The 24,143-nt window shown below is 42.1% G+C and overlaps 1 protein-coding gene across 1 annotated transcript in view; it reads right to left on the bottom strand.

Annotated features, from left to right (window-relative positions):
• Nucleotides 1-4,688: 4,688 nt before the first annotated feature.
• The window catches only part of AFG2A (AFG2 AAA ATPase homolog A), a gene marked incomplete at its 5' end in the record, with an annotated part of 163,604 nt that continues 144,149 nt past the window's right edge, over nt 4,689-24,143 (bottom strand). The window contains one exon of the mRNA XM_082282222.1: nt 4,689-4,903. Within this exon, the coding sequence (XP_082138348.1) occupies nt 4,727-4,903 (177 nt within the window). The 3' untranslated portion in view covers nt 4,689-4,726. The remainder of the gene's footprint in view (nt 4,904-24,143) is intronic.

Here is a 24,143-nt window from a genome sequence, read left to right as displayed (position 1 = left end):
TAGAGGAACCCAAGCTTTCACTGCCATGGATTTTACACAGGCACATGCAAACAACATGCTAGCCTCCAGTTTTGTTGGAAGGGTATCACAGAATCATTTACATTGGAAATGAACCTTTAAGATCATCGAGTGCAACTGCTGGACGCACAGTCAGTGTGAGCAATGGGGAAGGAGTTCAAGGGGAAGGAATGTCATCTGGTTGCCATTGCCTCTTCTCACAACACCTGCACTCTCGCTGGAGTCCTGCCATGCAAACACAGAGTGGGGCTCTCTCCCCCTCACCCCTCCTGTCCTTGGCAGGCCAGTTAACAGAGAAAACACACATCTCCTTCTCCTATCAGGGCTCTGGAGCTGTTGGATTTGAGTCTGTGTGGAAGAATGACACCATTTAAAATGTTTAACACAGAACACATAAAGCCCTGGTGAAAACGCATGGTAAAGTTTCCAGCAGAGGAGGTTAATAAATGAGCAGGTAGCACTTGCAGAAGGAGCAGACACAAACCCCAAGATTACGAGGAGGTTTCAGCTGAAATATTTGTCTTCCAGATGTTGACCTGCCAAATGGACAAAACATGTCCAGCCACAATAGCAATTCTGCCTCTTGCACCTACTTCCTCAGGAAATCTCCTTATCAAACTGCACACATTAAGATCAGTTGTGGTATTGTCTTCCATGTCAAGGAAAAAAGGGCATTAGCAAAAGCAGAAGATTTTGGGGTTCCTAGAAGACAAAAATTACTGCACTTCACTACAACCATAGCAACAATATTAAATACAAATACAAAAGGGTCACAATGCAAAACCCATTTTCCAAATGTATCCCACTGCAAACCACTTCCTATGCCCTAGAGTGCATCAGCGCAGGAGCAACCCCAAGGCTCAGGAGTGTGAATGGAAGCACAGTCCGTTTTATCCCAACTTTGGGATCACAGGCAGCAGGGCAAGTTCTTTGTGCCTACTTTTTACTAATTCTTTCAGGGCCTTTTGCCAAGGCTGTGACACCTTCCAGTGGTGACTCTTCATCTTCCAGGTCCAATTCCTCCCAAGTTCTAGCACTACATACTAGGATACCACAACCCTTGGACACTGGCATTTCTAGTGCTGGCAGTTCTGTTTCACCCGCAGATCAGCTGCTTTCTCTGGCAGAGCCAGAAACAACCAAAACCCTTCAGGGTCAGGCTCCACACAGCCCTGACTACAATAAGCAGAGACAATTCTCCTGCCCACCAACCTGTGTCCATCACTGAACTTCATCTCCCTGGGCACTACAGGGCAAAACACCAGATTTGATTTCCACTTTTCCCCTCTCCACACACCATCAGCAGAGTCTGACTCCTCCTTCACCAGGAATCATCACTCCCAACCTTCCATGGATGCTCAGTTGCAGGAGCATTGTTTGGCACCTGCCCAGTTTCTGGAGGGGAATCCCCACACTTTGACATTTAAAATGAGTAATGAAGCTGAAAGGAGAGAGCCAGCATACAGAATCCACAAAAATCAGCTTTAAGGATATAGTATTTGAAAGGGCTGACAAGGCTAAATTCAATGATTTTGAATAACCATCTTTGAAATAAATGATCTTTATTCTGTCCCTGATTCTGTCCCTTTGCACCTGAGCCTGGTAAAACTTATGTTCTGCTCTCATTTAGAGGCTGCAGGAAAATTATCCACAATAAACTTCATTCTTTTTTCCAGGATTAAAAATTGTGTATCATACTTGCAGTGAAAATCTGTTTTATGCATCAGGCAGAACACAGGACTGAACTTTTTTTTCAAGTTAAGTGAAGACAATTTCGCCTTTTGATCATAAATTATTCTCCTGGTAATTTCTGGCCAAACTGTCAAAAGACATTTTATGCCATTTTGCAAGAGCTTGTTATTGGAGGAAAAAGGTAGACTTTGTATTTAAACAAAATGTGCCTGAAACGTTGAAAAGTTGATTTAATGTTAACAATTCTGCAACTCAAGCAGTATTTGGGCCAAAAACCAGCCCCAAAAGATAATAGCAGGCAGGAAAAAGACTGTGTTTCTAAAGAACGTAAAGAAGTAAGCCTAGGAAGTTTAAGCAGTTAAACAGAGGATGGGACAGAGATGTTCTTCTCAGATGCTTTCTCTGCTGAGGTTTACTGAGCCTCAATCCTTTCGTTAAAATGAAATCTCATGGAAACACAACAACAAAACCGATCAGAAGAGAGAGAGCTTCTGTCTTTGAGTTGCTCTGCAGCACAGAGGTGTTGAGGCTTTTATGGGCTCGCAGTGCAAGAGATCTGAGTGGGTGCCAAGGCACGAGGTGTTCAGCAAAACACGTTGTGAGGAGCCAGCTCTGAAGCAAAACTCGCTCCTGTAAATGACAGGAGATGCTCCTGGAGTGCTCTGTCCTACAGTGCCCTCATCAGTAAATTCCAATGAGAGGCTCAGGGTGCAACAGCTCTCACCAAGCTGGATTATGAAAGGGCTATGCTGCCCCTGTGTTTTGACCAAAACCGAACTTTTGGTCGTTTTCCAGAATTCTAGTAAGCAGGTTTCAATTTGCAAATCCACAGTAACAGTGATCTGTCTTTAGGAAAGAGACAGGGAATCATCATACCTTCCTTTAAATCTCAATTTATCAGTGGCTTGGGATGAAGTAAGATCCTGACTGGCATCAGACTGGCAAAGTTTTCCAAAAAGAATTTTTTGGGAGCAACAGACACCTCCCAGGGACTTCGCAAATTTGTCATTGCTTATTTTTTTTAAAAGAATGTCTTACTTTTTTTAAAAATCAAATTCCACAAACCCAAGGATAAAAAAGGGAGCTTCCTACATTTAAAATCACTTCAGGCATATGGGTGTGTATCAAGAGATTTGGTGTCCTGTGGATAAATGTGGTACCATACAGGTACAAGAATAAATGTTTGCAGGGATGGGATTTTTCCCAAGGCACAAGCAGCAGACATGGGCCAGCATTCTCTCCTAATGTCCTAAAATTCAATGCGCAAAATTTCCCTCTGATGGCAGCAGGATTCCACAAAGGGACAGGGCAGTCAGCTCCTACCTGCCCCTCTTGTAGTTTCTCAGTCCACATTCACTCCTTGGTGCATGTTCCCAATAAACCTGAGCACTTCCCAAGGAATGGCCATCTAGTTTTAACACTCATCTGGAGCACCACGTAGTGTTATTTTTAGGCTACAAAATCATTATTGGCAGTGAAAACTGCAGTCTCTCTTTCCTCCCTTCAGGAGCAGACACTGGAGTGAAGTGCCAGGGGATAAAGGTATGGCATTTAATTTCTGGAAACCTCAAAACTGTAAGGGTTATGATGAATGGTTCACATCCTGAGCTCCAAGCTGGAATATGTAGAATTTAGAAAAGAAGGATAAAGTAGTTTCAGATGCAGTCTTGATGCCCAAGGCAACTTTTCCAGTTTATAATTTTCTTAATTCCCTCTGTCTGTTGGACTATTAAAGAGTCAAACAATGAAAAAAAGAAAAAACCTCACACACATCAGCTGAACTAAGTAAAGGACCCCCTTTTCCTCATCCTCTAATCCTTTACAGCAATACTAAAATTAAATGCTAATTACAGCAACAATAGGTTAGAATGAGAGTAATAAAAAAGTTGTCATTTAAAAATAGCAGATTTCTGTTCAAAAGCTACAAAATGCCTACAATGTGGAACTAAGTAAGGAGAGGAAAAACCATAATCAAGGTGAAGAAATTACCTTTCTGTTGAAGTTTGTGTTGGTTTTCGTTTACTTTTCCCTCAACTTTTTATGTCTGGACTAGAAAAGCTCAGTCTTTCTGTTGTGGGGAAAAAGCTGAATATTAGTTTGCTTAACTGCATTTCATCCTGAGTGTAAGAGCAGAGAGCCCACAAGGACCTGTCATCATTTCAACAGACGATATAATAAAGAAACAACTTGAGAAGATTTTATCTGTCCCTGAAGTATTTTGTGGTCATTTATAACAGTTTTTGCAAGGAGGTTTTCTCATTCATTAATTAGGATTCATTATGGATTTCCAGTGGCCAGCTTTAAATTACCTATTTATTTATCAACATTCCTATTTATTTTGATGGAAACAAACGTCAACAACAAGAATCTTCTGCTGACATGTGGCAGTGGGATCAGGTTAGTGAAGGGGTGGACAGTTTTTAAGGTGCCTACCTGCCAGCATGTCTAAAAAGGAGTTGGTGAAGACCAAAGATAAATGTTTGGCTGTAATCAATCAGGATGCCTTGGCTTTATCTCAGAGAGCCTGTTTGGCAGCTTTGCTGGAGATCATAAATCAAAAGATTCACAATAATTTTAAGCATTTTTTGCAATGAGGCCACTCCAGAGGTCTGTACCTCACTGGGATGGTCCCTGGGCTTAAACTGTGGTTGAGGCAGGAACAAATCAGGCAGTAATGGCCTCTGTTGCTTCTCTATTTAGGGCCAAGAATCTACCAAAAATTCAGAATTTGATCCTTTTTTTGGATATATGGATATACACTGAGATAATCTGACTTAAACCAGAGATCTGACTACCTCTAAAAGGCAGATTATACCACTGAAATGGTAAAATCTAAAATTTAGGATGATGTCTATGACACTCAAAACTCCCACAGGGACTTTTATTACAGCAATTCTGCATTCAGTTAACTCCAGACACTCCACTCACTCACAGTACAAAACTCTTTGGCTTCTGACAGCTTTACAAAGGAAATCTGCCATTCACACAGTGAATGGGGTATGTATTAATTTGCCTTTCAGAGCGCGTGCAGTCCACTTTGCTGCTGGTAATCTGCATAAAACTGGATTAACGAGTCAGGAATCCTCGGGCTCACAACCGTCAGCGCGCTCCGGAAGTGCCGGCCCGTGATAGATTTGGCATGGATGTCTTCCTGAAGAGCTAGGAGGGCTGCTTCCCTGCAGACTGCTGTTATCTGCAAAGAAACAATAAAAAACCAACCACGCAGCATTATTATTATTATCATTATTATTATTATTGTTGTTGTCGTTATTTACATTACTTGAAGAAAGAGAACACAAGAACATCGAATCACTCCAAATGCCAAATAATCACAAGTAGAGTTTTTCCAAAATTTTTTTTTAAATAAATGAGGTTGTGGGTGATTAGGACATCCAAGAAACAGGATATAGCTCGAAATTCAAACCACAGTTACACTACAATTCACATTACAGCATGCTGCAAATTAACTCGCTAATCATATTACCTTGTGTTAAACTCCCCACAACACCTGATAAATTCAAATCCCAACCACCAGCGATATATTTTTCCATCCCCAAAGTGCAAGAGCAGATATTCCCAGGCTCTGCGGGCACTTTTCTTTCCCAGCCTTGCACTGGGAAAGAAATAAAAACAATTAATTCCAAAAGGAGGCTCGGAGGAGAGGGTTGTGTGGAAGGGGAGGAGGGTTAAGGTCTCATACTCTGCAATGTGTTTTTAAGCTCTCTGGACTTCAGACAGCGGAAACAGACTGATGCCAGTGTCACTCTAAAGACACATTACTGTGGTGAAAGGAGCTTGTGGAATGAAAAGAGATATTGTGATTTCCAGTGCAACAGGGAAAACAGTGATTGATATTGACTGCTCCCTTATATCTGTAAATGAAAGAGCCAGCTGAAACACATTTGTCCAGCTATTCAGCATATTTTCTCTGTTTGTTCACTTACTGAAAGGAGTTCCCCCGCTTATGCTCTACTAATGGTTGCCAAAGCCGTTTAGTAGCTTTTTAGGGGATTTAGCAGCATGTTTAGGAAGCTTTCACAAGAAAACATGCATGGATTTAGATGGCTTTGTCAAGTTACAACAATATTACTATTAGTTCTGTGCTGCTCTAATGAGCACCAAAGCTAAACACTGCTGTTACGCATTTTAATGCTTTTCAGGACTTCAGAGACAGCTGAACGTGGAAGCACAGCTGAGATTTAGTGCACCAGCTTCTCGTGGAGATCAGTAATACATCACCCAGAAAGTTAACAGAGAGGCCCTGGTCTTTCTGTGCAGGTTTTTCTCTAAGCAGACATTGTGACTATGTCCCCATCTCTAACAGGAATATTAAGCTACTTAAAGAAAAAACCCACACCAGATCAAACTCCCCCCGCACTCCCAGCCTGCCACTAAACCCAGAATTCTTTCACAAGGGAGAAGTCTCTTGATGGAAAAACAGATCCCAAGCCTCCTAGACTCTGAACCCATGCTGGCCTTTGAAGGAAGGGTCCACTTCCCCTTGATAAATATTGCACTAAGGCCACAAAATTAAGAGACCCTCTGGAAGTTCTCACAGGCATTATTAAAAAATCCCCAAATGTAGTCCAGCAAGTTTTGAGTGCCCTGTTCTTCTCACAGAGACCTTCACCCATCCACAGCATGAAATGCTGAAGCAGGGTGTCACTGACAAGGTGTTCACTTGTCAGCAGTTGTTTTACTGAAGGAGAAGCTGAATGAGACACTGTCAAGTCGCCACATCCAAAACCGAAGGAACACCACTGCCAATCCCATTTCTTCCCATTTCATTTGTACACTGATACACTCAGGAGGAATTCGCCCAGAGGCTGATAGTCCTGATGATGCTTTCACCTGTTCCCTATGCCCTGCCAACACCATCAGTAACAGCGATGATAATTAACCTCCAAAGGATTTTTTTTTGTTTTAATTTTATTCTTGAAGACTGAGCCACAAGTTCTGTGATAACTGAAAATCACTAGACATGAAGAAGCACCAGAAAACTGTTTATTTTTGGCTTCTCAAAAGCATTTCATCTGGTTTTAAAGCACGAAGAAAAAATTTTAAGGCATGAATTATTGTTCTCCCTTTTCCTGGCTGCACTCAGAATTTTTGTGGACTAAATCTTTTCTATATTATTGAGTAATAAACAGCAGGTGTTATGGCACAGTGTTGAAAATTTAGGACCTTGTGTCTGGTCACAGAGTCACATGGAGTTGCTTCCTTTCCTTGTCTAACCCAGGGGATCAGGTTTCTGAGGTAGGAGATTCAACAAGGCGAGTCTGATTATTTTTCTTTGTTCAAGTATGCAAACTTTAAAAAAAAAAAAGGAAAGAAAAGTCCTTACAAGCATTCTCACTAGCTGGTAAAACTAAATCACTCGTGGAAAGCAAACACAGTGCAGCCACAGTGACAGGAGAGTGACTTCATGTGGTGAATTAGGTATTATTGGCCTTAGGTCACCGGTCTGTCGTGGAGATTCCTTGTCACAGCCATGTTAGGACATTTCTTACCAGATGGAGCAACTGAAGGGTTTTTAAATGTCATTTCTGTGGATTGAGGCAAAAAGGGAAGGCAGCAGAAGGGGCTGTAACTGACAGCAGAGGAAGGAGACCCTTTGCAGCAAGACATGGATCTTTCCCAGGCTTAGCAGCACTCCAAAGCCAGAAGCTGCATACAGATCATCAGCTTCAAATCCATGCAACAGGCCTATCCCCAATGAATTTCTCCTGTGACTTTCTTAAATCTCTTCTTTTGGCCTCTACAAGATCATCCTGTATCAACTGCCACAGTCCAATCATGCCTTATATAATAAAAGCACTTTTGTTTGTATTAAATCTGGCAATTTCAGCAAGTCCTCCTAGCTCCTGTGTTATGAGAACGGTGATTCATCTGCTCTTCCCTGTTCAACTTCCCTGTACCATCGATGATTTTACAGAGTTTTATCTCATCCCCTCTCAGTCAAGTCTTTGCAAGCTGAAGAGTCCTCAGTGACTCAGACCTTGCTCCTGCCCAACCTGTCCATCCCTCTTCCCATCTGCCATTGTTACCTTGGCTAGTTCTGCCCTGAACTCTCACTGCTGAGTGCCTGAAGGGCACAGAGGGGGCTGTACCAGGCCATAGCTCTGTCCCTGGCTTGCTTGCAGTTCCTTTCTTATCACTGTATTTGTGTATTTTTCTCAGAAAATTATCCACACTGCCTCCAGTATCTTTTCCCAAGTACCTAATTTAGGCCAAATTATTTGAGAACTTGAAGCTTAGATGAGATTCTTTTTTCTCCATTGCATTTAGTAGGATGAATAGCCTCTGCCTGTCTCCATAAATGAATGCTGAGAACCAACACTACCTACCTGCAAGGCAATTCTTAATGAGTTCCAAACACAAATACAAGGAATCATGATTTTCACCTTTTCAGTATACAAAAAAGAAAAGACAAATAAAAGCACACTCTTTTAGATCTCTGGGTTTTGTGAGGAGTAGGAATAATGTCCTAGTCCTGTTCCAAAGGCGAAACTGCAGCTCACTGTATGGAGGGACAAAATAGATATTTTGTGACTGCATCTAAATCCAGAGTGGCTTTCAGCACCCACTGCTAAGGCAGTAATGAAGACATGAAGTGATTGTCAGACATAGCAGTGATTAAACAACAGACTAGGCACCAGGTAATTACGCTGTAACTACTGTAACTACATGGGTGCTACTGCAGCAATGAAGAGCCAGCCACGTGGGGTAAAAAGCTGCTGAATCTATGAGTACCAGAATATCCCCTAGTTTGGTTAGTATTATTATCATTATAAATGGAAATTTAACAAACAGAATCCTCATTTTCAGTGGAGTCAGAGCAATTTACTGACTGATGCATTCATCTGCTGCCTGCAGCCGTCTCTTAGCATGGGTATAGTTTTGGATTCATGTATGAAAAACAGTACATTACTATCTTAAAGGACTGATTTATCATCTCAGTAAGTGCTTTAAGATCAGAAAATAAACAATGAATCTAGAATTGTGCTTCAAAGCCAAAAAGGCACTACTATCAAGCTTTCCTGGGAAGAAAGGAGAATTAAAATTTGCTGTCTGAGCCACCACACAGAGATCAGTAAGAAGCAAAGCCACATACCATCTCACAGCTATGCTGCAAACAATGATGAGCGCCCCAGAAGAAAAGGATTTACACCTAGTCGTTCCCTCCTTCCCCATTTCACTCCCAGCAACAATAAAATGCCCAGTGCCAGTTACTGTTCCCTGAATAAACAGCATTTAGCATAGCCCATCTTTCCCTCGAAACCAATGGTTACACTGGCTGATTCAGCTGGGCAATCTCCCCCATTCTGGCATTAAGCACCAACTCTTTCCAGCGGGCTCAAAGTCCCTTTCAGCTTCTTTGTATTTAAAGTGTTCTAAAAAGCTTTAAAGAATATCTAAAAAAAAAAAAAAAAAAAAAAAAAAAGGCGCTTCTGTGTTAAAGCCCTAGGTATTTTCAAGAAAGTGGTTTTGTTAGGGCCGAGTGTGCTGGGAACACCTGTGAATGTCGGGTTTAATTGGGCTGCAGCTGGTGTCGATTGTGTATGCCGTAACTGGCAGCCACTGCCTGGCCGTACATTGTGTTTCATTTTCCTTTTTCCTTCCTTTTTAACTCGCTCCTCCACCCCGCCAGTTAAAGTTGTAAGGGACTGTGTGTGAGAGAGGGATTAGGAGCCTGGAAACAAGAACAGTGCCCTGCGGGTTGTGAATAGCGCAAATTGGGGCGCTTCCTGGCGGAGCAGTACCTGCGAGGCTGAGCGCCCGCCGGGCACCTCAAAGGGAGCCGGGACCAGGTCTGGGGACTCGCCTTTCCCGCTTTCCCGCTCAGCCAGGGAGGGATAAAAGCTTCACACACGGCATTTGAAAAAAGACATGAATAACCCCCGGGTCTGGACATCTGTGTCTCACTCGGGCGAATTCCTGCCCTACCCCTGTGCCAGGAGCTGCTCTGTTGGAGCAAAAGACTTATCCCCACAAAACGGGTAGAGTCGGAAAGCTCCCGGGACCCATCTGAGACTAAGGAAAAAGGAGGGCATGGATGCCTTTCCAAAGCGAAAAGCTGCTCCGTAGGCAGAGAGTAGCTTGGGAGAGGCTGCTGATTGTACTCTAAAATCCACATAAATAATTCAATGCAGCTCCAGCAGCGCACGACTTCCCACAAGGGATTTGTAGGGGGCTCAAAGCAGCGCTGGGCAGAGATGTAAAAATACCTCGAGGTTTGTGCCACCCCCAGCAGGTCACTCCTGCTCAGTGTGGGGCGCCACGGCTCCGCTTTCCCCTTTCTCCTTTGTGTAGGCACCACCCGCTGCCGGCTGCGGGCTCCCACCCGGCTCTTGTGCTGGCTCCGGCGCTAAGCTGGCCCTTTCATTCACCGATTCAATGCACCAGACCATCACAAAACTAATCCAGAAATTAAAAAAAAAAAAAAGCCTTAGCTTGCTGCTGGGGTATTGAGATGGGTTCAGGGGGGATTCGACAAGTCAGCATGGGAGGAGTGGGGAGCACAGCAAGCGAGACCTGTTGTGCTCCAGGAGCGGAGAGCTGCTGGGGAGACCTGCCCTAGATAAGATTGCTATTTTAAGATGTCACAAATATCAATTTTTCTCTTTAAAATGGGCTAAACTGAGAGGGTCTTAGCTGCTGACAGGTGAAGTGTTTGATGTGTTTCAAAAAGGCTTAAATGCAGTACTTCTCTTGTGTTTTGACTCCCCTGTTTCACGTATAAACCAAGGAAAGACAAGAAAGCACGGGTTTTTTCTCTTCTCTGCACAGAGAAATTGTTACTGACTGCTACAAATCTTGTTCTGTACAGAGGAAAAAGTTTCCAATACTATGGTATTATTGATCAGCTTGTGATAAATTTTGACCCATCTTTAAAAAGACGAAGAATCACCCTGTATGTGCATCTCTTCATTCTGCTCACTTCTATGATCTGTAGATTTAAATGGCATGGATCACAGGATCAAAGAATGGTTAGGGTTGGAAGGGACCTTAAAGATTACCTAGTTCTAACCCCTCTGCCATGGGCAGGGACACTTTCCACTAGACCAGGTTGCTCAGAACCTGGCTTTGAACACTTCCACAGATGGGGCATCCACAGCTTCTCTGGGCAAAATTATACAAATTATACATTTGGGCATTTTGCAAAGGGAAGATAATAATTTTCTGCTTAGAACACATTAAGTGTATTAGCATCGTGCTTTTCAGACAGTATCCATTCACTCCTCAGATTCATGTACTGAACCATGGAGTGGATTTGCTTAGGACATGATTGTTGCTCCATAAAATTTTCCCAGCTGAAGTGTGCAAGGCCCTCATAGGCCACACAAATGCCTCAGTGAGACAGAGGCCTCTTTGATCTCCAAGCAGCTATGTTGTAAAATGTTATTAGCTTTCCTCAAGTTAAAGCACTTGCATCTCTATGGTTCTGTATTTAGGAACACTGCCTTGGAACAGATGAGTTCCTACCCTCAGCAATGATAGTCTATAATTAGATATTATTTTTTTATAAAAATATAGACTTCTTTCTTCCTTGTTTATTAAAGAGACATTTGGTGTGAGCAGACACTGGACTGCGTACTTTAAAAGAGGTCTGCACTGGTGAAGCAGCATCTTTGCAATTCTTAATTGGAAAGGACAGGTATTACTTTTTGAGTAACCTGGTCTAGTGGAGGGTGTCCCTGCCCGTGGTAGGGGAGTGGAACAAGATGTTCTTTAAAGTCCCTTCCAACCCACACCATCCTGTGATTCTATAATTATGTGTATCCTGTGTCTCTGAGCAAATGATCTCTGCTATTCCTGATTCCTTTCATGAGAAATTGTTAAGCACATGTAATTGAATAAAACCAGCTCCTTTAATGATGTCTGTAAGTGACCTTAGTTCAGAGCAGTCTGCCCCAGATCTTCACAATTTAATGTACCATTTGCTTATTTGTGTAATTTTGTGGCTTGATGTGCAGGTGACCACGCATGTGGGTGTCTACAGCTTACCTGAGGTGCTGCACAGGGACACAAAGCCATCCTGCTGCCTGAATACATCTGATTTGACCAGGACGGGGGTTCCCACTCGCCCTTTCCATGGTGGCCACAGCAAAGACCAAGTCCTCCTGCTCTCTTCTCCTGGTCTCAGCCAAGCTTCAGATTCAGCTGAAGGTGAGCCAAGAGCTGAGCCAGACAACTGGTCAGCTGCACTTGTGGGTCAATCACGGCAACAATTACTGAGGCAGAGTGACCCCAAAATGCTGCTTTTAATTGCTCTTCCAGTGCCAGAAACTGAGCAGGGGCTGTGCCCGGGCAGCAGACAGCATCACATGTATCAGTAGCTCCTGTTATTCTATAAAGCTCACACATGCCCAGGGAAGGGAAAGATGAGGTATGTAGCCAAAATTAGGTGTATGTATCATAACTCCAGCACATGATGACAGCTAAGGGGAATAAAGCAGCTCTCTCAGTGGTACATGCTAAGTGTCATCACACATACCTCTGCTCATCCCGACATGTTCTAACAGAGCGAAGCCTCAGCTCCATCTGCAAGCTTTCTTTTTTTCTTTCTTCCACTCTCTTAAAAATATTACTAGATGTGGTATCCTTCCAAGCAATGTATAAAACATGTAAATTCCGATTTCAATTTTGTAACTACAAGCCCAAAACGCAGCTATTTTCCAAGAGGCGCTCTGCCGATATGGCTCCCATCACTTTGGCAGAGACATGGCATAGCTACACCTCTCACAAAGGAATTCCGTAACAAAACGAGTTTTTACATGCTGGGACTGAATATTTTTAAACAGCACTCTCTGCCAACTTCAAGTTTCATCTATATTTATGTAACTAAAAAAAAACCCCAAAAAACCAACCTCCCCAAAAATCTCATGCATGTTTCTATACAAGATTAGGCTGCATTTCTGGTTAACCTCAGAATTATTTCATTTTTATATAAACATTTAATGGGAAAGTTTAACTTCTTCCCTTCAATGAGGAAAAGGAAGCCAAGCCACTAGAAAACCAGAGTCTTTCTATGTGTGTGTGTGTGTGCACGCACTCATTTTAATTAAAAGTAATTAAGAGAATCCTGTGTTCTCACTCACAGTCTGCTGGTGCTGCAGAGGGCCGGGACACAGAGCCAAGGGTATTCTGCTGAACGCCACCGGCAAGAGAGATTGGATTATGTAACTAAAAATTTAAAACTAGAAGACTTCATCATTAGCTGTGGCTGTCATGAGTTTCTACCTAGAAAAAAAACCTGTACAAAACAGATTTGGGAGCTCCTACCTTATGAAACCTATCAGGATGGAGGTGTTAAGTGGCTGCTGCATTTGCTTGCTTGTTTTTCAGAGTTTGAGGCACTTAGGAGGTTGGGGAATATGTTCAGCATATTCCCTATTTCTTGCACTGGAAAGTAATTCTTGCTGTTCCTTTCTCAAGTTTAATCTGAGCAGAGGCCTCAGACTCCTATCAAAACAAAGCAAATAAAAGCAATTCTGCAAAAGGAACTGGGAGAAGTGCTCTCCCTTCCCTAAAAATATTTTTTTTTTGGTCAATAGAGCACAGCCAGTCTCTATTGTCTTTCATCTCCTTTCAGCTCCAGCTGCATTTCTATTATATTATATCACCATTTAAAGGTAGCTATAGCCCTAAACTTTTGGATCCAACTAGCAAAGAAGGAAAGCAAAAAAAATTGTTTTTTCATGGGTTCATTTAAACTCTGCCTTTCGCCCTGTCTTTGGAGCCATGGTGAATATTGTCCCGATTTGGATTTTACACAGCAGGTTAGAAATAGCAACTGTAGTTACCTACATATGAGCTATCATAATACAATACAGTAAAGGCAAACTCACTAAGTTAAGGATAATGATAAATCTTCTAGAAACTTAGTTTTTCTGTCAATTTGGATAGAAAACACAGAAATCCTACAATAATAAGACTTACACTTTCTATGTCTCCCTATGACACATGCATACACATCCTGAGTTGAGGTAGGAGGTGAGAAAAGACATTTGGGGAGAACACACATAAGGCTTTTGGATTGCAAAATTAGTAATGCCCTTAATGTAAGCTCTCTAGCGTTTATTTATTGGGTTCTCAGTTCCTGGAAGGTGCGAGATGTCTCCTGTGGAGTATCTATTTCCTCAGCAGAAAGCTGAGGAATTTCAGGCTGTTTCTAAGTTTACCTCTTGGAGCTTCCCATAGCACCCAGCTGCTCATGTTTCCCAGGAAAATCAGGGAGGGCTACCACATGCCTGTATTCCAGGGAGGCAGAGTGTATCTGGGAGGACAGGAAGACCTAGAAAGCAATAGCATTAAGCCCCAGCAAAATGCCTTTGTGTATGGTTGTTACTCCTAAAGGAGGAAGCAAAAAATGCTGTAAAGAACTTATTCGAGTTTTAATGCAGGTTTTGCTTCTGCAAAAAAAGAAATGAAGCAATTATGGCAAGAAAAGAAACCACAAATGATGCAAATATATTGAACAAGAAAAGTGGGGTATCAACTATTACCTTGAGTTAAGGATTTACGGAAGGGGTATATTTTAATGGAAGAGAAAGTCCATTACAGTGTCTGTTTTTGCACCATCAACATTACAACTTGTCATTTGGGTGCCCTCCTCCAGCTGAGGAAACTGAATCCATGTAATGTCTGAAAGTCATCCAGATCTGCTTACTCCATGGTTAACATCTAATTTAACAAACTCTTCTCTTTCATATTTGTGAATTCCTTCTCAATTTGTGCCATGTTGTTGCAAAAACCTCCTTGGTCTCCTGGGTTTTCTCCCCCTCCTTCCTTGTCTAGGCAAGACAATGTAATGCAAATTTCCAACGCTGTGAAGACTTAGAAAATGGGTCACTTGAATTTCTCTTCATAAAGATGCTTTACATTCAAAATTTACCCTCAGCATTTCTGCAAATATGCATAGGGGGATGCAGAGGAGTCTCCCTTCCCCTTCCTCCACATTGTGTGCAGCTTTGCTTCTTAATGTTAACACCATTTCAGCTTCTAAGAATTTGCAGGCTAGCACAATACTCAAACAATATAAGGCCAGAAAAGTATGAAATTTATGCTTAATAGTGTTCAAGGGAGGAGGGGATGATGCCCAAAGAAGGATGCCACAAGAGTGAGCTGAGAAACTGTAATAGAACTAAAGACCACAGCTGAAAGACCCTAAAAATCCACAGAGAAACGTTAGTGAAACCAGCAACAGGACACTCCCAAAGCGATCCCAAGGGATACTTTGAGGGACACTTACAAATTGAAGTCACCAAATTGAAGTTTTTTGCCTCCTGCTGTAGGGTTGCTTTGCCTACCAGAACCTAAATTCAGTAGGGAAAAAAATTCTGCTCCCCATCCAGTTTCCACTACTAAAGGAAGGAGTTGTATCCAAAGGAATTGTCCAAACAGCTACAGAGAGAAAGGAAGAAAGAAAGCTGAAAGGAACAACTATTACAGCGAGCAACAGGAAAGACAGACAGGAGCTGGGAAGGCTTTTGGCAGAAGGGAAGAAGGACAAAATGAGAAAATTAGAAGAAAAACAATCCAGTACCATGGGTTGTACAGATCTTAAACATCCCTCAAATCTATAGCCTGAGAAGTAAGAATGAATAGCAGCCTTAGGCAGTACTGCAACCCTCTACACAAAATATGCAAGCCTGGATCCTCAAAGTATCTCCCAGTCTTCTTTTGGGGGAAGCTGAGTGAATACACAGGAAAAACCATCTGCTCCTCTTACCTGCAGTGCTGTGGGTGCACTCCTCTCACTAGAGACTGCAGCACACATATGCCTTCTCCTGAACTTCCATAAATATTTTACTGTGCTGAATTGTGTGGCCAAGTCATATAATGACACGACAAAGCAAAACTGCACTCCCCGGAGTCATTCCCGCCTATTTAACAGGCTCAGGAATCACCCAGCAGCCCACTTTGCGTGCCACAGAGGAGGACTCTAAGGATGACAGCATCCAACAGCACATGCCAAGTGGCCATGAGTCAATGGGGTGGTAAAAAAAGGACACCTTAATTGTAACACTGACTTTGTCCTTAGCAGATGCTGCTCTGTCTGCCTTGTGTGGATATCTAAAACCGGAATTGTTTCCAGACCCTTGCCAAGAGCCGAGTTCAGAAGATTTGCTCAGGAATTGCTTATGTGCATGAGAAAGTGTGAACTTTCCACTTCCTTGCGTATTGTATTTACTCATTTCATGTTAGAGGTACAGACAGTCTGTAGGACTCAGATAGAAAGTCTTAACCCCTCTGCAAACACAATAAAAGGCGACCAAAAGAATGAAGGCAGCACATACAGGATATGCCACAGAAGCAGTTTTCCATACTGACCCAAAAACCAAATAATATTTTCTCTCAGCTTTGTAATTGTTCAGTACCACAAAGATCAGGAGATGTTCTTAACATTTCCCATGTGGTATCAAATTTAATACTTTTCATGCTATCTGGAAGGTTCTTTGATATCAATCACTTGGTTTTTATGGTGTGAGCAAGTTTTAAATGCATGAAATCTCATGGAGAAGCTGGTCTTTATTCCTTCCTTTCATTTTGCATGATACCACACGACTGGTACTTCCCTCAGCAGCCCAGACTGGGGAAGGTGCTTGTTTCATCCCAAAGGGCTGTGATTCAGAAAGCCTCTCTTGTGCTGCAACGTGCACCTCCTGTTTATCAAGTGACGTACAGATCAAATGGATAACTCTGAGACTTGGAATGGGCACAGCCCCACACTGACACTCTGGCACTGAAGCCCCTTTCCTCCCCCACACAACCATGTTGGGAACAGCAGCCGTAGCACCAGGGAGCCTGAAACAAGGTGGGACTCTCACTCTGTCTCATTAAATGCTATTTTGCTAAATTGAAGGCCACAAATAAGTCATATTGTATCCATAAGCACACGTATGCCACAGGCCTTTCCCCTTCCCATATTTCCCTCAGCTGTGGATCATTCAAAATCCCATGGAAGACACATTTCAAGTTTTGGGTTGGTTTTTTTTTGGGTGGTTTTTTGTTTTTTTTGGTTTGTTTTTTTTTTTTTTTTTTTTTTTTTTTGGTGAGAGGAGGACCTTCCACCCCTCAGTGGACACAGCACTCAAACCACACTGCCAAGTATTATATGATGTCCTTTCCAGAGTTAATTTTTAATTTCCTGACTCCACTGCATGAGAAATTTTCAAATTGTCTTGGCAGTCACTTAGAGGCATGTGCAGACCTAATTGCAGGAGTGAATGCAGCGTCAGCCCAAATGCAAACCTCCGGACTAAGTGAGGAATTTCTGTAGAATTAGTTTCTTGGTTGAATTAAGTTCCAGAGAGACCCACAGTCCAAGGAATGACTGCAAATGTAACGAAAAGGGTGCAAGCCTTTCTTGCCCTAGCCTGCAGCCAGGGGAGGCAGGTGTTTTCAATGTGTCACTCAAAAACCCGACAATTTTCTATTTTCATTTTTTAATGCCACAATTCATAACCCACAGATGTTGTGCACAGCTATAAATCTTGGCACCCTCTCCTCTGCAAAAGAATTTCTCTTGGTATTCAACTTTCCTTGCTTTACCTTAAGTCACCCTAATCATGCTGACATCTACTATCGATGATTATATTAGCCCTAAAAGATCCTTAAACAAATGAAAAGGACTGACTTCCACTCCTAAAGTTCTGCTTCCAATTTTCTAAAGGAAATTAAATAATGTATAAATCAAATGCTGGGCGCAGGCCCAGGCAGCTGAACATCGCTTTGTCCTTTCAAAGTGAAGACGAAGTGTCTGCTACGGAAGGGACAAGCCAAGAGAAATAAAGCTTAACCTCAGCTCCATGTGAAAGTGATTTGGGATAATCGGGGGAATCTGCAAAGAGGTTAAAACAGGGACCACATACTAACAGGAGAACTTCACACAATGATCACAAATATATCAAGAGCCGCCCTTCACCTGGAGGAGCTGCACAACCCTGACAGTTGGTTACACTGGAGCGGAGTGCAAAGGGCAGGAGAAAGAAGAGAGGAGCAGGAGATCAAAAATCTATTTATAGCTGGCATTTGTCATGTCTTGGTAATCTTATCAGGGTGGGTTTTTTTCAGTTTTGCAAGATTTATAACTAAGTACTGCCTGACAGCCTTGCAGTAAGTGTACACGCTACTTCCCATTTCTCCTTTAGCTAGTACATCCTACTTAGATTATTAAATCAACCACCAAGGGACTTCTTAATTTATGTGCTATTGATGGACTGATGATCCTTCTCTTTAACACAGTATATACATCCAGAAAAAAAACCCAGTAAAATGTGCTACATTTCTTCCTGGTATTATTTTCTGAGCAAGCGATTGCTTTAATTGCCACAAGGCACTTCTTAAAACTATTGGGAGCAGATGTATTTTGTAATATGATTTCTCGATTAAAAGAAGATCCTAATCAAGTGTATATTGCTTCAACATGAGCTCACACTGACATTTCTGCACACAGAAGAGTGGGTTTGAAATCTCTGATCAGCACTAGACTTCGTGGTTAGGGTCAACTTAACCATATTCACATACCCCAAACTTTGGTGGAGAGAAAAAAAAGTGACATGCAGCTCTCAGTGCCCCAGCTATGTACACTCATATTCCCAAAATATTCCTCTCCTCACCTTTACCAAGCACAGAATATTTCAGATGTGATGCAAATAGCCCTTAATCTTAGATGGTGGAGAAGTCTCATCATTACACTTTCTTGAGAAACCTGCAAAATTTTTTTCAGCACTGTCACTTAGCAGTTGTTTGGTCTGTCACCACACAAACTGAGCAGCTGGCAAAGCAGGGACAGCCATGTAACACTTAGGTGTGAATGTGATTTCAACACACATCTTGCTTAGCTGTTGCAAACCCATAAGGAAATGCTTCGCCGTTTAAAAAAACTCGTAACATAAATCCTCAAACAAAATTCCTATAAATTTATTTCCCTTTTAAAAAGTAGAGTCTGTATACATGCTCTGTTATTGTAGAGTTGAAGTATACAATGAGTGCTACTGCCATTTAATGGGATACAAATTCATCTGAACGTCAAGCACACTTGATTCAGAAGAACCAACAAGTTTACTGGGTTCACAGATTTATAATTTACTGACAGGTATCCATGTCTTTCATATAAAAAAGCTATAAAATATTAGAACACGCTTCAGGAATGTTATTACCATAAAAGAGGCAATTCAACCAACCTGTGAGCTGGGACATTCTCCCATCCATCTCCCTGTCTCCTGACAGACCCCCTGCAAATGAAGCACCAACCCAGGCTACGGCTGTGTTTGAAAAAGCAAAGCAAGCAGTGGAACTGAGGGGGATTTCATGGTACCACAGGGCTTCACACAAACACTGCCAGAATAAACTCCTCTGTCAGACCTCCAAGTTTCGCATCACTTTGTCTCCACAGGTTCCCAAATATCAATAGCAAGAAGAAAAAAAACAAACCATAAAAAAGGATGGGAAGAAGTAGGAAGTTTTCACAGAGTGTGGTTGCTTGCCATCCTTGGATTTAAATGAAACCAGGCACACAGTGTGTTACTCACACATGAAAAGAGGAGAGCCAAGAAGGGAAGGAGAGACTTCTCTCTTTTCCTCTCCCCCTGTTTCAAGAAAGCATCCCTGAGATCACATAGGCATCTGTTTTGGGTTCCTCTGACGTCAGCAAACACGACTGAAGTAAAGCACATGTTTAAATATGTTCCAAACCCCTTATCTGCTTTTAATAATTGGAAGCTAAATGGAAGCTGTAAGACATTGAGCAGGACAAGTACCATGAACAAACCCTTTTTGCCTTTAAGGTGATGGTACTTACTGGCTCTGCAAAACTTTGGACTCAGTAATACCCATTATCAGAAGCAGAGACAGATTTTAATGCAGGATTCAGTCAAATTATGAAGGCTAAAATTCATGCTCTGGTCACAGAGAGAAGCTGTGATTAATGCCAGCGTGTCACATTCCTTTGGTGCTTTATATTTCTACCTATTTTTTGTATCTTGATGTCTCCAGTAAAAGGAAAATAGGAAGAAACTCTGGTACAAGGCTACTCATCCCTGCCAGGTCATTTTGCTGCAGTCAGTAGCTCAGGCAGCGTGTGGCTGGTGCTCTCAGAGAATTTGGGAGGGGGATAAGAAGTATGGGAGAGGAGTAAGAAATATGGTCTCTTCCACCAGGGTATGTGAAACATTACATGCCAGGGATCCCAGCAGGGCTAGGCAAAAGTCACTCCAAACAGGAGTCAGCCATTTGACAATCCTTGAGAGGGACTGAATGTAGGTTTACAGGTCTTGGGTCTATCACAAATGTCATTTGTCACCACCTAGCAAGCTGTGCTGACACCTGGGATGAGCTGCCTTCCTCATGTCAGTGCTCATTCACGTCCCAAACCTCACGGACCATCAACAGTGGAGGTGTTACAGCAGCCACTGGGGTGCCTGGCATGGCAGGGACTGGTTGCAGGGACTGGTTCCAGGGGCTGCCATGGGAGTTACTGCAGTGGGATCTAATCCCTCGGTAACAGGCAGGATCAAGTTCTAAATTAGTGATTCCCGGCTTTCATTAAGTTTATTCATCCTTAGGCCAATTTACCTGCTGGCATAACTACCCTGAGGATTGTGCCAGCAAAGACTTTGGCTTAATAATTTCAGATTAATTTCTGTAGCATCGTCTTTGTGTGGCTTTGGGAGGGCTATTTGTATATCCTGCTACAGACTTTGTAGAAACAAACACCAATCATGAAGGAAAAATTTTGACTACACAACTACTCTTCCAAAATTTTAAAAAAAAAGAGTAGTCTAGACCATGGGCAGAAAATCCAGATGGAAATATGTTTAACAAATATGGAAAGCGAATACTTTCCTATATATTGCTTTGTGAGTTATTAGCACCTAAATACTCTCCATGGTCAAAAGTGTATTAATGAGCTGGAAGACAAAGTGATGTAATCAGGAGGGATCAGCAGTAATTTATCCTGCAGAAAATTTACATGCAGCAGCCATGTGTGTTTGTTTATGATCCCTACATCTGGTAATGAGCTCTTGACGCGATGGAAAGCTGTGGTGGAATAATGCACCCTGTTCCTCACACACACTAATTAATGCTCTATTTAATCCAGGAAAAGGCACTTTAAAAATAAACACTCGTTTCCAGCAGACCATAAAGGATAGGTAACAACTGAATCACACCACACAGGCCTAAAAACTGGTGTGTAGCAACCTCTCAAGCATTAAAAAAGGTGAGTTTTAACTCCCAGAGCACCACAGGAAGAGTGTGTGCACACATACACCTCTCCAGCACTACAAATACACACTAACAGACCCTAGATACCCACAGAAATGATCAAAACTGGAGTGATAATCTGTAGGAATTAAGAGATGGCAGAGATAAAATATTCCCCATCACACTGGGTGTTAAACTACATTTTGTGTTCACAAGACACCTACAGTAACACCATTTGCCATCACCTCATCCACCTCTTTCTGACAACTAATAACTTGAGCAATAAATCATGATTTCCACAATGACAGGGAAAGCAGCCAGTGCAAAGATGGTTAGATCTTGTATTTCAACTGAAAAAAAAGGCCTGGGAGACGGTGTCCAGCCTGTCCTCTGCCCGCATGGTTGGCTGCTGAAGGGGGAATGCAGTGTCCTCAGCTTCCACTGGAGTCATTCCACTGCTTTTAGTCACTTCACCAAGGCCTTGTCTCCACAGGATGTTATGCTGGAACATCTACTGCATTTACATTCACACCCTATCTCATTCCAGGATAACTTCCTCACATTGACGTGCCCTCAGAAGTACAAGAACATTCATCCGTCTGTGGCTGCATTTAGCCCTAGGCTGGAATCTCACAAGGTAACAGAGAATAGAGATTTGGCTTTATCTTTTAAACTGTGCTAATCTCACCACCCTTTGGATTGGAGCCAACTTCTTCCCTCTAATCTCCCAATCATTTCCAACAGAAAACTTGTACTTTCTTTAGCCCATGAGAGAAGACAAAAATCAGGAAAATCAGAGGGATTGCAGAGCATGGAAAGCCTGTATCCAAGAGCAAATTTCCCAGCCTGAGGTACCAGAGCTATGAAATGGCCCCTTTCAGAGACAGAGAGATTGCCATGATGGGTAAATGAAAACCTGCTTATGCTACAAGTATGGAGGAACAACACTTCAGAGCCTTGGGATGGATTTAAAGGTAAATCAGGTAAAACAGATAAACACAGATCAAATATGTGAGTAGAGCTTGAAACTTTCCATGTATACTGAAGTGACAGTGTCAAAACAGGGTTTCTCCTGCCAGGCACAACTCCTATCCTCACACTCACACATCCAGTGTACAAAGTTTGTAACTCAGGACTTCTTGTGTGCTCTTCAGCTGCAATAAAAAAAGGCATTTTTGCAGTGCTTACAGCTCAGACCCCAATCCACACCCACTGAGACCATCTGACACATCCCTGCCTTCCTGGTTCAGACTTCCCAAAGCAAGCAGAGAGGACCAAGGAAGAACCTCATGTCTAACAGGGATATTCTGTCATGAATGCTGAGTTGTCAAAATGGAACCAGCAACTCCCTAAAACTAGTTTGGTTTCAGGAGAAGAATGTGCAAGCTGCCGTCTGCAGACAACGTGCTGGGCTCTGCCACAGCAGCGAGTGTAGATGGGCAAATGGCAAGTCATTTCTAGAGGTGGCCAGTCCACTCTGCACTTCCACCAAGGCTCTCCTGATAAAAAAAGTTTATGTTTTTTTGTCAGTGCCTGAACTTCCATGGGTTCCTAGATCTCAGAGCATCTTTGTTCTGCTTAGACTAACTCTTTCTTTTTTTTTTTCCTTCAGAGACAAAAGAAGCCAGGGCTTCAAATCACGTAGGGTTTTAATGCTGCAGAATCCCCATGTACCCACTTCCTCTCTTTCCTCAACTCTTCTCTATCTGATTTACTGTTTACTTACAGACCATATGGGAAACATGTCGGGAAAGCACGCATCCGGGTTCACACTCACAATAAATACTTTTTATGACTATTCCCATGACCTGCAGCAACAGACTAGATTAGTCGCCCACAACTATGTATAATCACACAATCATTTAAATACATTTTCAAAACAGAATACATTCTGAGATACAGATCAACTAAATATTCCTCTTTCTAAAAACTATTTCCTACAACTTCACCATTTCCACCTGAGACAGAAGGTCTTATCTTTCAAGTGTGGAGTCAATATAAACAGAAGAACATGAACACCTGGGTCCATGTGAAAGTGCAGCCTGCAGATTATTAGTCTGGGCTGCTCAGTTTTCTTAGCAAAAGAATTATAAAGTGAAACAGGAAAAGAGCTGAAAATACATGTTGATGCTGAAGTCAACATGTATCTATCAAAATGTGAAAAAAAACCCTCTTTTTTATTCTCTGTTTCAGAAAACCAAACTCCCTCTAATTTTAAGTTGATCCAAAAGTGGAATTGCAAAAGCATTCTGTGGAATAGAGAGCAGAATATTTCCCAAGCAGAATGTATTATTTAATCCAAAGCCAAATAAACAAAGGGTCAAATTCAACCTCACCCATTCCACTTAGCAATAAAATTGAAAGGAAATCTTGAAAAAGTAATTTTGAATTGAAATACTTAAAATATTTTCAAGGTGAAGCATTCTAAATTCTATTTCTAATGTAGAAAGTTAAGTCAATACAGAACCAAAGAAATTATTCAATTTAGTGTTTCTAAATAATTTTTTATCAGAAGGAAGTCTAAAGCAAAATTTATAAAAGTAAAATTAATATCTACATTTTCCCCCACATAAGTAATGAGACAGCTATATCCTATACCACTTCACCTCATTCAAGATTTAAATTTTTTTTTTAATTTCCCCTCAACCAATGGGTTGAAGAAAAACTCAGTGTGTCCCTTTTGCTTTGGGAAATGGTTCTGACAGTCTTTTAACTCGCAACTGGCAGGAGCGAAGAATGCTTGTAGCTCTCCCCCACCTCCTCTCCCTGCGGAAGCTGGCAAGCTCATCTGCTGCAGGAGAACATCTCCTCGGCCAAACTGACTGATTGCATCATGTTCCAAGACTTAACCAGAACACATGGAAATACTCCTTTTGTTAAATGCATAAAGATTTAAAAAATAGAGATTTCACAAGGTAACTTGGCTTTGTAGAGCTCTTTGGCTTTATGAAATGGAAGTTGGGTGTTGTTTCTACAGGCAGATGTTGGGATACTGTTGTAACCCTCTAAAAATGAAAAAGGGGGTTTGTTTTCTTTCTTTTTAAGGAATGCTTTCCCCACAGGTTTTTGAGATGAAGTACAAAGCATTGTGAAGTGTTTCCATCTCACTGCAACACTGGGCTTCAGCAAAGCACTGAGCAAGGGCTCAGCTGGAAGCACCGTCCTGTCAGAGAAGGATCCTGCAGGAGGAGGGCCCAGTGAAGTAGCTGGTGAGCAGCTTT

This window comes from Coloeus monedula (assembly GCF_965178545.1).
Source record: "Coloeus monedula genome assembly, chromosome: 5".
NCBI classification, from domain to species: domain Eukaryota; kingdom Metazoa; phylum Chordata; class Aves; order Passeriformes; family Corvidae; genus Coloeus; species Coloeus monedula.
This window is presented reverse-complemented; position numbering and strand designations above follow the sequence as displayed.